Source organism: Schistocerca gregaria, chromosome 2 (assembly GCF_023897955.1).
Source record: "Schistocerca gregaria isolate iqSchGreg1 chromosome 2, iqSchGreg1.2, whole genome shotgun sequence".
Classification (NCBI taxonomy): Eukaryota; Metazoa; Arthropoda; class Insecta; order Orthoptera; family Acrididae; genus Schistocerca; species Schistocerca gregaria.
Window position 1 is genome coordinate 165,042,798 of NC_064921.1, and position 16,387 is coordinate 165,059,184.

General features: G+C 42.9%; 1 protein-coding gene across 1 annotated transcript in view; it reads left to right on the top strand.

The window, feature by feature from the left end:
- Positions 1-15,876, top strand: part of LOC126336594 (uncharacterized transporter slc-17.2-like) — a 1,359,524-nt gene extending 1,343,648 nt beyond the window's left edge. Inside the window, exon 11 of the mRNA XM_050000458.1 lies at positions 14,765-15,876. Coding sequence (XP_049856415.1) covers positions 14,765-15,136 — 372 coding nt within the window. The 3' untranslated portion in view covers positions 15,137-15,876. The remainder of the gene's footprint in view (positions 1-14,764) is intronic.
- Positions 15,877-16,387: the final 511 nt, after the last annotated feature.

Sequence of the window (16,387 nt, forward strand, 5' to 3'; positions counted from 1 at the left end):
AAATCACTTACCTCACAAAAATCTTCGTTACTGCAATACAGCGAGCGCCACTACTGCCAGCTAAATAAAAGATTCAATCTACTGAAGTCAGTAACTACTGATAGGCACAGTTAGCAAATGGAAGATTTTAATAGAGAACAAACAATGTATTTATCTTAATATTGTTCAAAAGTCGTATTATACATATATCAGTTAATGACATCCAGTCTTACAAATTTACTCTTTCTTAATGAGACACGTCCAGATCGTCCGCTCTCAAAATTGCGCCATCTCTCTCCCCACATCCACCACTGCTGGCGGCTCAGCTCCAACTGCGCAACGCTACGCGCTGTTAACATCCAGCTGCCCAACACTACAATGGCAGACAACAATGCAAACTAGCCACAGACTGCACACGGCACAGCCAGTGATTTTCATACAGAGCGCTACGTGGCGTTACCAATAAGAAAACCTAAACAACCTACTTACAAAGTGTATTCTGGTACACTCAGCAAATTAAAGCAACGATTTCAGTGTTTTCATCGCCACAAAAATGTAAACCGACTTCTCCTTCTCCATGAGAACGCAAGGCTTCACACAAGTCTACGTACCAGAGAGGAGCTGACAAAACTACATTGGACTGTTCTTCCTCATCCTCCCTACATCCTGGATCTCACATCTTCCGACTTCCGTCTGTTTGGCCCAATGAAGGGTGTATTCCGTGGGAAGCAGTACGTGGCTGATAATGAGGTTGGTAATACAGTAAGACGTTTCACTTCGACGTCGAACAGTAGAGTGGTACTAAGCAGACATAAAGACCCTCCCCATAAGGTGACGTAAGGACATAGCATTGAACAGAGATTAAGGTGGAAAAAAAGGGTTTTTTAGCCAAATAAGTGGCGAATATTATGGTATATTGTTATTCTGAATAAAGCCAACCTCGTTTCAGAGAAGAAAGTGTTGCAAACTCATTTAACCTCCCCCCCTCATATCGTCTTCGGACAATTGCAAGGAAATCCAGAAAGACTTGAACAAAATTTCCACGAGCTTTAATGAACTGTAGCTCTCTTTAACTGCAGATACATGTGAGACAATGGCAACAAGAAACAGAAAGCACTCTCTAAGCACGTCACATTGACTAAGTATTTATGGGCAATATTAATATGCGATATGAAACGAGACGATAACGTGGAATCATTACTAGAGAACACGAATGGAAGACTTACATTTGTTGGCAGGGTTCTCTGAATGTGGAACGCATCTGTAAAGGAAATCGTATAAAAGACGCTAGTGCGACCAATTCTAGAGTACTGTTAAAGTGTTTGGATTCCTTATTAACCACGTATGGGCAACAGTTATTGAACGAATTCAGAGACGCTTGCTACGATCGTTTGCAGATTGCTGTATACGAAAGTGTAACAGAAAACCTCGGGGAACTTACTCTGAAATCGTAGGGGGAAGAACTTCGTAATTGTCGCGAAACTTTGAGGAGTTAATTTAGAGAAGCAGTTTTCGAAGAAAACAGTTTGGCCATTAAGCTGTCGCGTCGGCATGAATAGAATACGACAAGATGATTAGGGCCCTTACATACGCTTATAGAGTCTTTTTAACTATCGCTCAGTATGCGACTGGAAGAGAAGAGCAAATCGATAATGTTGGTACGATTAACCATCTGCCACACACTGCACAACCACCTGTGGACTATGCAGATGAGACCATAACATTATTTTTCAATAAGTTTCCTTCCTAATTTATTGTACAAGTAACCTAGTGATCAACTAGACATTTACTGTGAACGTTTATTATTAAGCTTAGTCCGAATGGAAGTAAGAGCAGTTGCCTTCCTCCAAACAGAGAATCCGTTTATAGATACATATCTGGTGGAGAAGTTTACTGTTTTACATGGGATCCAAAAGACATTGAGCCTTGCCGTCACACAAATACACTATGTATTTCCAGAGGAGATACATTAACTGAACTGCGAACACCAGCGCTCTTACACCAACTTGTCCTTGTATTTTAAGAAGAAAAAAAAGCACACACGCGAGATGTAACGCCCAGAAATCGATACCCTGCGAAAATTTGGGCCATAATTCTGACTGTACGCTGTTATGACGTTCTGTGAGTGCAGCTTTTAAACTTTCGCGAACTCCGTTTGTTTCTTACTCGATCCGCCCCACTTCTGCCGCCTACGTCCATGCGCGAAGTGACAGCGTACTGACAACTAGAGCTCTCCTATTCGTGGATGTGGAGAGCTACGGAATGGGAGGAGGGGAAGGAGGACGCATCTGTCCAGCATGTTTTGAAATCTCACTCGAGAAAACACGTTATTTTAGTGAAAAACAGTAAGTAATATGAGTACGTAATACGTCAACCTCATACAGGTATACATCCAGTATTGTTCAAATAACTTACTGGAATGCAGATGGTGACGTCGTTGACAACTGCAGATATTTCGACAGGTTCACATCCCGCCACTTTCAAGACAAAACAGTAACAGATAAACGTTGTGTAAAGGAATTTAAAGCCTTGGTTTGCAGCGCAATTCGTGAAAGATAAAACACATAAATAAAGACACACACACACACTGTAAACACTAGCCCCACCACCCAACGAAAGATGACCGACTTCCAAAGCCATCGTTATCGAAAATTAATAACTAACAGGTGACATAGCATTAAATCATCCCTCTGTTTTTTGACATATCTTACCGGACAAACCCGATTTTAGGATGAACTAGTTTCGTCTAGGTCAAACTCGTTCAGCCTTTTACGGATGGGATAAAACAGTTTACCCTATATCGAATCGGTTTATCCTAATTAGAATTTACACACTTTAGGATAAACTGGTACGTCCTAGTCTGAACTAATTTCATCTAGTTTGTATCTTCCATAAGCCTTTCGAAGTAAACTGAATAAAATAGTCAATATAATTAATTAAAGTTATATATCAACTAACACTAATTTCACATCTAACACTACACTTATTTACATATATCCTTCCACGGAAATCACATTATCTGCGATTTGCTTATTTGATTATTTTTGCACTGTTTACTTTGGCGGCACTTAGAATTGCAGGGTACTTCGTTTTTCTTACAATTGCATTTGTTTGTTAAAAATGGTTCAGATAGCTCTGAGCACTATGGACTTAACATCTGAGGCCAGCAGTCCCCTAGAACTTAGAATTACTTAAACCTAACTAACCTAAGGACATCACACACACCCATGCCCAAGGCAGGATTCTAACCTGCGACCGTAGCGGTCGCGCGGTTCCAGACTTTAGCGCCTAGAACCGCTCAGCCACGCCGACCGGCATTTGTTTGTTGTACAGTTTTTCATGCAACTGCATTCCACGAAGCTTTGCCCTGATCCAACAGAATGTTTTGTGGCTGCAGTCCTTAAAGATAATTCAATATCCTAGTTAATATCTCCCACATCTAAAAACTTCTTAATGCAGACATCGAAATCTGTTCTAAAAAATGAAAAAGAAGTTAAAACAAATATTTTTTAATATTTTATTTGAAAAAATTACGGAAAATTTTAATAAAATTATACTGCAATAATGTTTTTGAATTACGCCATGTTTGGTGCCAAATTTGTAGAGGCCCACACCAGTCTTTTAAAGTATTACTCCAATTATGTTTGGAGGGTCACCTCTGCCTTTATCTACATCTGGAATAGGTATGGTTACATTGTCTACAATGTCAGCTGGTGGATGCGATTGTCAGGGGAAGCTTTCATTCTTTTAGCTTGTTTTTTTTAAAGTTTCTGTCGTAATTTTTCTAGCATTTTGAATGTCGCTTGTGTCAATTTTCACAATGTTATCATCATCACTGTCTTCGTACTGTTCAGTGTTGCTGTCATCTTCCATTGCCTTCTTTAGGTCATCTTCATCACGAATATCATTTATGATTTCTTGAGGCAACGAGGAAGTGGAAAGTTCTACTCTAGATTCTATTCCGAATAATGCTTTGTAAGGTGGTTGTTTTATGCCAGAGTAGTAAGCCCGATTTTTCATCAATTGGACATACCTTAATCTTTCCGACCACTTCGTCGAATTGCTGTTCTTTAAGAACTTATCATATTTTCAATGTCTTGGTTGGCACGTTCAACAGAACCCTGACTTCGGCTGTGCCTTGGTTTTACATGCACAATTTTCAATTCTGACCAAAGATTTGCTTGATCACTTATAACATTATTGACAAATTCTCTGCCATTATCAGATTGAAGAATGCACGAAGCCCCTACAGTTATGAAAACGTCATTCAAATGATAAGCCACTTCTTTGGCCCTCTTTGATGTTAACGCACGAAGGAGAACAAATTTCGTGAGATGGTCTTGGTAAACTAGAATGAATTTTAAATGTCCATCTGGTTGTGTTTGGAAATCAATCAAATCGACTTGGCATTTGCTATTCATTTCCGAATGGAGAATTGGCTTTGAAACTAGCCCTCTTTTCTGTTTTGTTTTGTTTTGTTGACAAACATCTCACTCTGATAAATAGAGGCATATCATTTCCTTTGTGATATTGGCATATGTTTTTGATGTCTCGGATAACATCCCACCGTGACCACCAATACCCACAGCTACATGAGCTACGTCAATCGCATCATAAAGTTCATCAGCTGGAACCAAATATTTTATATTCTCTTCACATCGTGCAATGATTTTTTTTTTGCATCACTAATTTTCAAAACAGCAAATCGTTTCAGTCTTCCTTTTTGTAATGATGTTCTTTTTTCCAACTTTTCCGCGTCTTCTACTCGTTTAACCAAATCCGCATATTCGTCTACTGATAAGACATTATAACGAGAAAACTTTTTGTTTTCTCTCTGCAAAATTTCCTGCAGAAACTTTTCTCTCCACAGCTTTTGATTGGCTTGTCTACTACACGAAGGCTCATCCATGATGAAACGCCTCACAGCAATTATACCAGGATTATAATAAAATGTTTTAAACGCAACCAGCAACTTAACACTCGCACTCGTCGATGCAAAATACCGTCCGAAACAAAGAACAGTGCGAGCGAAGAGCGGTTGAGAGGCGCGAGGGGCGAGCCAGAGATGATTCGGGGATTCCCCGCTCGTTCAGGCAGCGACATGCGTTCCGACGTACCAGTTTATCATAAAGCATGCAAATTCTAACTAGGATAAACCGATTCGACCTAGGCTAAACTGTTTTATTTTATCGGTAATAGGATGGACGAGTTTCACCTAGGCCAAACTAGTTCATCCTAAAATCGGGTTTGGCCGGTAACATATACAGGTTGATCAATAAGTCGGTATAAATTTGAAAACTTACTAAATCACGGAATAATGTAGACAGAGAGGTAAAATTTGACACACGTGCTTGGAATGACATGGGGTTTTATTAGAACAAAAAAAAGTTCACAAAATGTCTGACAGATAGCGCTGGACAGCAAAATTGCTACCGTGACGGGTGACAGGTACGCCGATATGTTACAGACTCACATCATCCCCAGCATGGCTGATAAACACCTGCTGGAATGTACGATGTTTATGCAGGATGGTGCTGCACTTCATATTACTAGACGCCTGAAAGATCTCTTGCGCCCGTCGTTTGGTGATAATCGTGTGCTCAGCCGCCACTTTCATGCTTGGGCTCCCAGGTTCCTAGACCTCAGTCCGTGCGATTATTGGCTTTGGGGTTAAATGAAGTCGCAAGTGTATCGTGATCGACCGACATATCTAGGGATGCTGAAAGACAACATCCGACGTCAATGCCTCACCATAACTCCGGACATGTTTTACAGTGCTGTTCACAAGATAATTCCTCGACTACAGCTATTGTTGACGAATGATGGTGGACATATTGAGCATTTCCTGTAAAGAACATCATCATTGCTTTGTCTTACTTTGTTATGCTAATTATTGCTATTCTGATCAGATGGAGGGCCATCTGTCGGACATTTTTTGAACGTTTGTATTTTTTCGGCTCTAATAAAACCCCATGTAATTCCCAGCATGTGTGTCAATTTGTACCTCTCTATCTTCATTATTCCGTGGTTTATTCAGGTTTCAAATTTATACTGACTTTTTGATCACCCGGTATACACCAAAATGTATAGATGCAAGCAACTGAAGAACTGATGAATTATTATGAAATTAAGTTAATGATTTTCGATTTACAATTTCATGACTATAATCACGTTGAAGAACAGCGCATCGTTTGATGATGTAATTCACTTTCACATATGTTAAGTCCAATAGTGCTCAGAGCCATTTGAACCACTTTTTGGAATTCACTTTAACAGTGCCAACTTTAAAAAAAGCACAGAAAATAACGTATAATAGTGGAGTTGACAATTAAACAGCGGTACGCTATTTACGAGCGCGTGCTGAAAAGTAATTCGTCCGAATTTGCTATGTGAAAATTCTTAAAAATATGTGTGAATTCCTAAGGGACGAAACTGTTGAGGTCATTGGTCCGTAGACTTGCACACTACCTAAACGAACCGATGCCCGAGGGAGGACCCGAACCTCCAGCGAGACGGGCCGCGCAATTCGTGACATGCCGCCTCTAAACGCGCGGCCACACCGCGCGGCGCAAATTCTTTAAGCTTTTTAAATAAAACAAACGCTATTAACACTCTACATTATTCCTCACGTCTACATATTTGTAAACACTATAGCACGAACACTGCGCTAATTAAGTTAACTGATGGCTGAAGTACGCTACCGACGACATGAGGCAACGAAAATGACATTACTAGACTTTAGCAAAGATACTGAAACTGTCAACTTTGACATAAGCTGTGAAAAGTGCGACAGCTAAAATTTCACAGACACTGCGCTGAAATGGATTGAAAGCTACTTGAAAACAGGCAGCAGTATGTTGGCTGTGGGAATGAAAAATCATCTTTGAAACATGTCCACTCGGGGTGCCACAGGGGTCAGTCTCAGGCCCACTTATGTTTTCCTTGTATGTCTATGGCATTTCGTCGGTTTGCCCTTCTGTAAATATCATTTCTACGCCGACGAAGCGTTACCGAAGTTCCTGACCTGAAATACCAATACTGCGGTCGTACAGATAAACTCTGATCTATCTTCGGTGGTAATATCGGCGAAAAAGCTGAGGCTTAAACTAAATGCAAAAAATCAAATTAATGAGTTTAGAATTCCCTGAACAGTTGCCTCCTGATCAACTAGACGATATTCCAGTACCACACCAGAAAACAATAAAGAATTTGGGTGTAACTTTGGCTGAGCATCTCAAATGGGCAGAGAATGTACACAATGTGTTCGCCTGCAAAAAGCTTTGGAAGCGATTTCCACGGGATCTCGTGCAAGCGCTCGAACTACCGAATCTCCACTGTTGTGATGTAATTCAGCATGGCCATTTGAACCATTTATCTACTTCACTGTCTCCGTCGAACGCAATCGCCTTATTACGTCGCACCAGAGATTAAACACCTTTCATGTCATAATAGCAAAAAAACAAGGTCATACTAATCTTGCATCCAGGCTGTGCCCATTCACTAAACAAAAACGTTCACAAACTCCTTAACTGTCGCTGCTGTCCGTCTCTGGAACCCCCTACATTAGGCTCACTGTTCAGCGTCATTCTGCTTCGAAGAAGAAGTTGAAGCACTTCTTTCTGACAACGTCATAACGAGTCCCCAAAAATTAAAGTGTATGATCAACCCTCCGTCTGTCAAGTAACAAAGCCTGTGCTTTTGTCTTCACCCAGTTATGCTCCTTTCTCGTTTCCTTTCTCTGCGAGTCACACCATCCTCTTTTCCTTATATAGCTGTTTGTTACCACCTTTCTCTTTCTCTCAGTCCTCCACCCCTTTCTCTCATATCCTCTACTGCTAGCAGTCATAATTAAAAACCCACCTTACCGTAATTTCTGCATCTACGTCTACGTGTGTACTCCGCAAGCCGCCGTGGCGGAGGGTACCCTGTACCAATACTAATCATTTCCTTCCTGTTTCCTGATTTGATGAAATGTACTTTGGCAGTTGTAGAATAGTTCTGCAGTTAGCTTCAAATTTTAGTTCTCAAAATTTTCTCAACAGTGTTCCTCGAAAAGAACATCGCCTACCTCCAGGAATTCCCATTTGAGTATCTCCGTAATACTTACATGTCGTTCGAACCTACCAGCAATAAATATAGCAGCTCGCCTCTGATTTGATTCGATGTCTTCCTTTAGTCCGACCTGATGAAGATCCCAAACATCTGAGCAGTACTCAAGAATAGGTTGCACTAGCGTCCTATATGTGTCTCCTTTACTAATGAACTATAATTCCCTAAAATTTTCCCAGTGAACTGTAGTCAACCATTCGCCTTCCCTACTACAATCCATACATGCTCGTCGCGTTTTATATCGCTTTGCAACGTTGCGCCCAGATGTTTAAACGCCAACTAGGAATTTTGTCTGAGTCATCTTGTATCCTCCTACAGTCACTCAACAATGAGTCCCTCCCGTACACAACAGCATCAGCAGCGAACAACAGCAGACGGCTTCCCATCCTGTCAGCTAGATCTCTTATGTATACAGAAATTTATAGCGGTCCTGTCACACTTTAGTGGAGCACTCCTGACCATACTCTCGTCTCTGCTGAACATTCACCGTCGAGGACAGCGTACTGGGTTCTGTTACTTGAGAAGTCTTTGAGCCACTCACATATCTGGGAACCTATTCCATATGCTCGTGCCTTTGTTAATATTCTACAGTGGGGCACCATGTCAAATGCTTTTCGGAAATGAAGAAAACTATTGCTGTACTTATTACGTACGATTATGAATCTGTGTGTATGTTTTTTAATCTCATATATAGTAAACTTTAAGTTCTCATCATGATATAACACGCTTAGTGAAATATATGTAATTAAAATATGCAGAGTGTCTGGTTAGATATAAGACAGGGTCTGAATGCTCTAATCAGGCCAGATTAAATAAATAAATAAAAATTATGTTTTGTCTTACTTCCTAGACAGAATAATGCTTTCGTTTCTTCTACAGCTGCGTAATTCCCAGTTTTAATACCAAAATTGCTATTATCCTATCTACCATTCAATCTCACGTTCGTCTTGATTTTGTTTACCCTTCTTCATAGCCTATTCAAAGCACACTCCCCACGCTGTCGGCCGTAAAAACTGCAGCACCACCACGGATAGAAAGTAAAGAAATTTTAATTTTTGTTCATACACAGTACAGGCAACGGCCTTGCCGCGGTGGGTACATCGGTTCCTGTGAGATCACCGAAGTTGAGCGCTGTCGGGCGCGGTCGGCACTTGGATGGGTGACCATCCAGGCCGCCATGCGCTCTTGCCATTTTTCGGGGTGCACTCTGCCTCTTGATGCCAATTGAGGAGCTACTCGACCGACTGGTAACGGCTTCGATCGAGAATACCATCATAAAGACGATCGAGAATACCATCATAAAGACTGGGAGAGCGGTGTGCTGACCCCACGCCCCTCCTATCCGCATCCTCCACTGAGGATGACACGGCGGTCAGATGGACCGGGAGGCCACTCGTGGCCTGAAGACGGAGTGCTTTTACATACACAGTACAGCAGGAAGAGTGCATGATAACATTTGCAGATGATGCGGGGTGTGTAGTGAGCAAATTTTAGTATACGCAGCAGTCACCTCCAGCAGCTACATGCCGCTAAACTGGCTGCTCCTCGAAACGAGCTTTGCTTGGGTAACTGATATGGATACATCATTCCATACTCTTTCATCTCCTTGCTGAGGTTCCTCAATTGTTGTGCCTGGCGTTTGGTGCTGTGCCAGTCTCTCCGCAAAATATAGCTATATAGGACCTTAGGAGTATAAGTGCAGCTGTTGTGATCATTGGTACCTTAATATGTACGTACATTGGCGTATTGGTTGTTTTTTTGTGCATCTAACATTCTGCCAACAGACACGTCACATAATTTACTACCTGATTCTTGTGCAAACTCGTAACTGCACCACTAAGTGGACTGCGCCTGCCAGTATAGACTAAACGATTTGCTCCCATGCATCCACACTTCAACACCTGCTGCTCAGGGAAAGATAAACATTAATGGCTTGCTCTTGCCACATGTATGCTATCGATGTAATGTCGTTTAGTACACTCTCTTCAGTTGTCAATAAAAATACCTGCACCTATACATTAAACACCATGTATACCTTCAGTGTGAGAGATAAGCAGAACTTGCTTGCTGGCGAAAGAAACAGTAGAACATCCTCTGTAGCGAGGTAGGTAAGGGCAGCTTTGGCGACGTATTGTCTTGCGATATCCTGTTGGAAGGTAACCGCCTGCAGATTTCAGTGATAGGACAGAATCACCGGCATTAAATGCTCACAATTATAGCTCCTGTGTCCAAATTACTGGCTATGCGGGCCTGAGCCAATTGTTTGCGCAATGTAATGTCAGGTGTAATAATGTACGCAATCTGGCAACGTTTGTACTTTCCAGAGCCTCCACATATGGGTACATTTAACTTGTTGCTCTGTGTCCTACGTAAAATTGCTAAGCGGGTCTAAGGCTTCCATCCAGTCAATCGTTGACCAGTCTGGTTTTGCAGCAGATGATAGCGAAAGGAAGGCCGAAGTGTTAAATTTCACGCTTTAGAAATCGTTCACGGAGGAGACTGTTACAAACGTATCGTCGTTTGATCATCGCACTGAATCCCATATGGATGACATAGTAATAAGCATCCCTGGCGCAGAGAAGCAGCTGAAAGAATTGAAAATAAATAAATTTCCAGGTCTTGATGGAAGCCCTACTCGTTTTTACAAAGAGTACTCTCTTTCATTCGACGCTTACTTAGTTTGCATTTATCGCGATACCCTCGAACAGCGTAAAATGCTAAGCGACCGGAGAAAAGCGCAAGTGATTCCCGTATATTAGAAGGGTAAAAGAACGGATCCGCAAAATTACAGACAAATAGCCTTAGCATCGGTTTGCTGCAGAATTCTTAAACTATATTCTGAGTTCGAATATAATAAATTACCTATAGACCGAAAAGTTCATGTCATATTTAAGAAAGAGTCGTTCGTACGAAACCCAGCTTGCTCTTTTCTCACATGATATACTGCGAATTATGAATGAAAGGCAACAGGCAGAGTCCATATTTATAAATTTCCGAAAAGCATTCGACACGGTTAGCGAAGATACGAGCATATGGAGTAGTACCCCACTGTAGACTGTTAACGAAGCACGAGCATATGGAGTAGTCTCCCAGATATGTGACTGCCTCGAAGACTACTTAAGTAATAGAACCTAGTATGTTGCATTAGGAGTGCCCCAGGGAAGTGTGATACGACCGTTGCTATTTTCTGTATACATAAATCATCTGGCGGACACGGTGGGCAGCAATCTATGGTTGTTCGCTGATGATGCTGTGGTGTACAGGAAGGTGTCGAAGATCGGTGAGTGTACGTTGATACAAGATGACCTAGACAAAATTTCTAGTTGGTGTGATGAATGGCTGCTGGCTGTAAATGTAGGGAAGTGTAACTTAATGCACACGAGTAGGGATAAAAACCTTGTGTTTGGATACAGCATTATCAGTGTCCTGCTTGGCACAGTCATGTCGTTTAAATACCTGGGCGTAATGTTGCGAAGCGATACGAAATGTAACGATGATGTGAGGGTTCGTTGGGTGGTTGATTTGGGGGAGGGTACTAAACAGCGAGGTCATCGGTCCCATCGGATTAGGAAGGACGGGGGAAAATGATGTCGATGCCCTTTCAAAGGAACCATCCCAGCATTTGTCTAAAGCGATTTAGGGGAATCACGGAAAACCTAAATCAGCATGCCCGGACGCAGGTTTAAACCGTTATCCTCCCGCATGCGAGTCCAATGTGCTAACCACAGCGCCACCCACTCGGTGAGCGTGTGAGGATTGAGGTAGGGAAAGTGAATGTTCGAGTTCGATTTACTAGGAGAATTTTAGGAAAGAGTGGTTCATCTATAAAGGAGACTGGATGTAGGACGCCAGTGCGACATGAGTGTTGGGATTCCCCCGAGGTCAGATTGAAAGAAGATATCAAAGCAGTTCAGAGGCGAGCTGCTAGATTTCTTACTGGTGGGTTTGATCAGGATGCAAGTCTTACGGATTTGCTGTGGGAATTTAAGTGGGAATCCGTGGAGGGAAGAAGATATTCATTTCGAAAACACTACTGAGAACCAGTATTTGAAGCTGATTACAGAACAATTCTACTGCTGCCAACATACATTTCGCGCAGGTACTACGAAGGTAAGACAGGAGAAATTAGGTCTCATACGGAACTATATAGATAGTCTTTTTTCCCTCCTCTGTTTACGAGTGGAATAGGAAAGAAAATGACAAGTAGTAGTATAGCGTACCCGCCGCCACGCAACGTGCAGTGACTTGTGGAGCATGTATGTAGATGTAGGTGCATGTGTACACATAACTAGAATCAGTCTGAAAAGATGATGTGGAGCCATTGCACCACTATCAGTCCACCGCTCTCTGCTGCTACATCAAGGGCAACCTCATCAATGAGCACAGCAGTTACAGTATGAGGTACTCCAGACATCATTAAACTTTCTGCGTAGATATTTGTCTTGCTCCAAACAAGCCCATATTTCGGTTTAAGATGCCTAAGGTTGCTGTATGACCCCGCACTGATGAACAAATACGCCATTAAAATTGTTACACCACGAAGATGACGCGCTAAAGACGCGGAATTTAACCGACAGGAAGAAGATTCTGTGATATGCAAATGATTAGGTTTTCAGAGCATTCACACAAGGTTGGCGCCGGTGGTGACACCTACACCGTCCTGACATGAGGAAAGTGTCCAAACGATTTCTCATACACAAACAGCAGTTGACCGGCGTTGCCTGGTGAAACGTTGTTGCCTTGCCTCGTGTAAGGAGGACAAATGCGTACCATCACGTTGCCGACTTTGATAAAGGTTGGATTTTAGCCTATCGCGATTGCGGTTTATCGTATCGCGACACTGCTGCTCTCGTTGGTCGAGCTCCAATGACTGTTAGCAGAATATGGAACCGGTGGGTGCAGGAGGGTAATACGGAACGCCGTGCTGGATCCCAAAGCTTCGTATCACTAGCAGTCGAGATGACAGGCATCTTATCAGCATGGCTGTAACGGATAGTGCAGCGACATCTCGATCCCTGAGTCAACAGATGGGGACGTTTGCAAGACAACAACTATCTGCACGAACAGTTCGACGACGTTTGCAGCAGCATGGACTATCAGCTCGGAGACCGTGGCTGCGGTTACCCTTGACGCTGTATCACAGACAGGAGCGCCTGCGATGGTGTACTCAACGACGAACCTGGGTGAACGAATGGCAAAAGTCATTTTTTCGGATGACTCCATTTTCTGTTCAGAGCATCATGATGGTCGCATTCGTGTTTGGCGACATCGAGATGAACGCACATTGGAAGCGTGTATGCGTCATCGCCATACTGTCGTATCACCCGGCGTGATGGTATGGGGTGCCATTGTTTACACGTCTCGGTCACCCCTTGTTCGCACTGACGGCACTTTGAACAGTGGACGTTACGTTTCAGATGTGTTACGACCCGTGGCTCTACCCCTCATTCGATCCCTGCGAAACCCTACATTTCAGCAGGACAATGCACGACCACATATTGGTAGGTCCTGATAATGCACGACCGCATGTTGCAGGTCGTGTACGGGCCTTTCTGGATACAGAAAATGTTCGACTGCTGCCCTGGCCAGCACATTCTCCAGATCTCTCACGTATTGAAAACGTCAGGTCAATGGTATCCGAGCAACTGGCTCGTCACAATACGCCAGTCACTACTCTTGATGAACTGTGGTATCGTGTTTAAGCTGCTTGGGCAGCTGTACCTGTACACGCCATCGAAGCTGTGTTTGACTGAATGCCCAGGCGTATCAAGGGCGTTAATGCGGTCAGAGGTGGTTGTTCTGGGTACTGATTTCTCAGAATCTATGCACCCAAATTACGTGAAAATGTAATCACATGTCAGTTCTGGTATAATATATTTGTCCAATGAATGCCCGTTTATCTGCATTTCTTCTTGGTGTAGCAATTTTAATGGCGAGTAGTGTAATTTTGTCTTGTCTGTCAGGCGCTAGTCACGTAAGGTCACTGCTATCATGTACAAAGATGTGTACAGCCCCATGAATTCATCAGTGCAGGCATGCAAGTGCAGCTACAACAGTGGTCGCTATGATAATAGTCCATGGTGCTCCAGATGCTATCGTGCTTGTCGTGTGGATGATGTTCTTCCGATTTCTTGGCTCAAGATACCTGACAGTTCTGCTTTGCCGAGCAGACAATTCTCTGTCCCCTGCAGGACTAGCCAAGTGGGTCCGCTGAAATCCTGCATGACACCGTTTATGACCCTCCTGAACCCATTGATTCCATTTTTGCAAGACTATTGTATGGTTCCAAACAATGCGCAGCAGTAGCATGGAAGGGAAAGTTGCAGTTTGATTAGGCCACAGACGTCCTGTCGAATGGTGACGAGTGCTGCTAGGCGATATCCTCACAAACAAATAACATCAAAAAGTGATTTCTGCGACCTCTGCGTAATGTTTCCTTACATGCAGAATGGAGAAAGTGTCACTCCTAATTAGTTTGCACAGGTACGCTGAAGTGCTATCCACGTGCATATAATAGCATTCACGAGAAATTTACATTTGGTGCGTGCTGTGTTGATGGCGTTAGCTTATAGTGGACATCAGTGTACTTTTACAAAATGATGTGGCTCAGGGCCCCAAGGTTTTGCTCAACATTGGTCCACGCTGTTGCTGTAGAGGTGGACGGTGTTGTTGGCAGCTACCTGGCTCTTGGCGGATGGTGTTTGGCGTGTCAGCGCTGGTGCTCACATTCACGGGCATCATCTTCATGGCGCTGGGCAGCGGCAGCGTGCAGCCATGGAACTTCGTAGCGAGCGACATGCAGCACCGGCAGCAGGCGCAGGCGTCGCCCTCTGTGCCGGCCACGCCGTCCCCTCGTCAGCAGCAGCCGCGGGAACAGCAACAGCAGCAGCAGCAACAACAACAACAGCAACAGCAGCAGCAGCAGCAGCAACAACAACAGCAACAGCCGCAGCAGCAGCAGCAGCAGCAACACACCGAGTCAGCGCCGCAGCCGCTAGAGGTCTCCACCATGATGATCGCGCCGGCCACCGGTGGCTGCATCGTCTGAGTGCGGCGTCAGCCGTGAACCCGCCGTCCATCGCTCCCATGCCCTGTGACGCATCATTTACACTTCAGTGGATAGCTGTTAATGGTAATATCTCTGGCGTTTTCAGTCAGTCGTAAGTCTGCAAATGCGTGCAGGTCACGACAGCCTCAGGACAGACTGGAAAAGCCAAACTAGAGACCATTAACAGCTGTCCACTGTAGTTGGCTCTATGCGCCACGGGGTTACTGTACTGAATGTTCTGATAACAAATAAAGCACTGCTATGTGATTTTTGAGAGGTTTCTGGAGTGATCGATACAAGGCGCATTGTCGAGTTAGCGGACGTGTTTGACATTGTCTTTATTGTCTTTGGCACATGGGGCATGCAAAACTCTTACTAGTTGCGTTACAGGTTGGCCCTACGTCAGTGCCCGGATATAAATTTAATAAAGCAGTATGACGAAATTACTGGAAAAAAACGGAACTACCGCCTTTAAAAATTAGAGGATTTTCGAGTGCAGTTAGGTGACCACATTAACGTAGTTGCAGATGTCCGAGTACATTGCGCGAAACTAGTCGTATTTTCTCTGGTTCAAATCTCACTAGTAGTAACGTTCACTTATAATCTTTTTTAAAAATTTTGTGTTTGTTAACAAATGAAAACGTTAAATAAAAATATTGAACACAAAATTGTAATAAAAATTTCATCGTTGTATTTTTCATTGCTGGTCGTATGAAAATAAATTAAAATTTGATGCAGATGGGTGAAATGTGTTACTGTTAATTGAAAATGTTATACATGTCAAAAATAAGGCTCGATCTCTAGCAGCGAAAAATTTTTTTGTTTTCGATTTTTGATAGTTTGAATTTTAGTAGTGGTATTTAATATATTGTGATTAGTAATTGGAAACAGAAAGGTGGTATTTTTATCAAAAATTATGATTCGATATCTTTGTTAATTAACATTTTCATTTGTTAATAAATTCACGAGTTTGCCATTACTAGATTTGGTAATCTGGAAGATCAGTTGCAGGCGGTGTGTGTCGAAGGGGAGACTGTCACGGAGACAGTTATCGATTGTGAGAGTCGCCACGTCATGAGCGGCAAAGATTTTTATATCATGACATTGGTAGAGTTTTGCGACTGTTCCTGATAGAAATTCGTTGACAATCCAATGTTTGCTGGTGCTAGTGTAATAGGTGTGAGTGAAGGAAGTAGTGCTTAGAATATTGCTCGTCTCACATGGCGTAACGAACTGTACGTCTGTCAATAT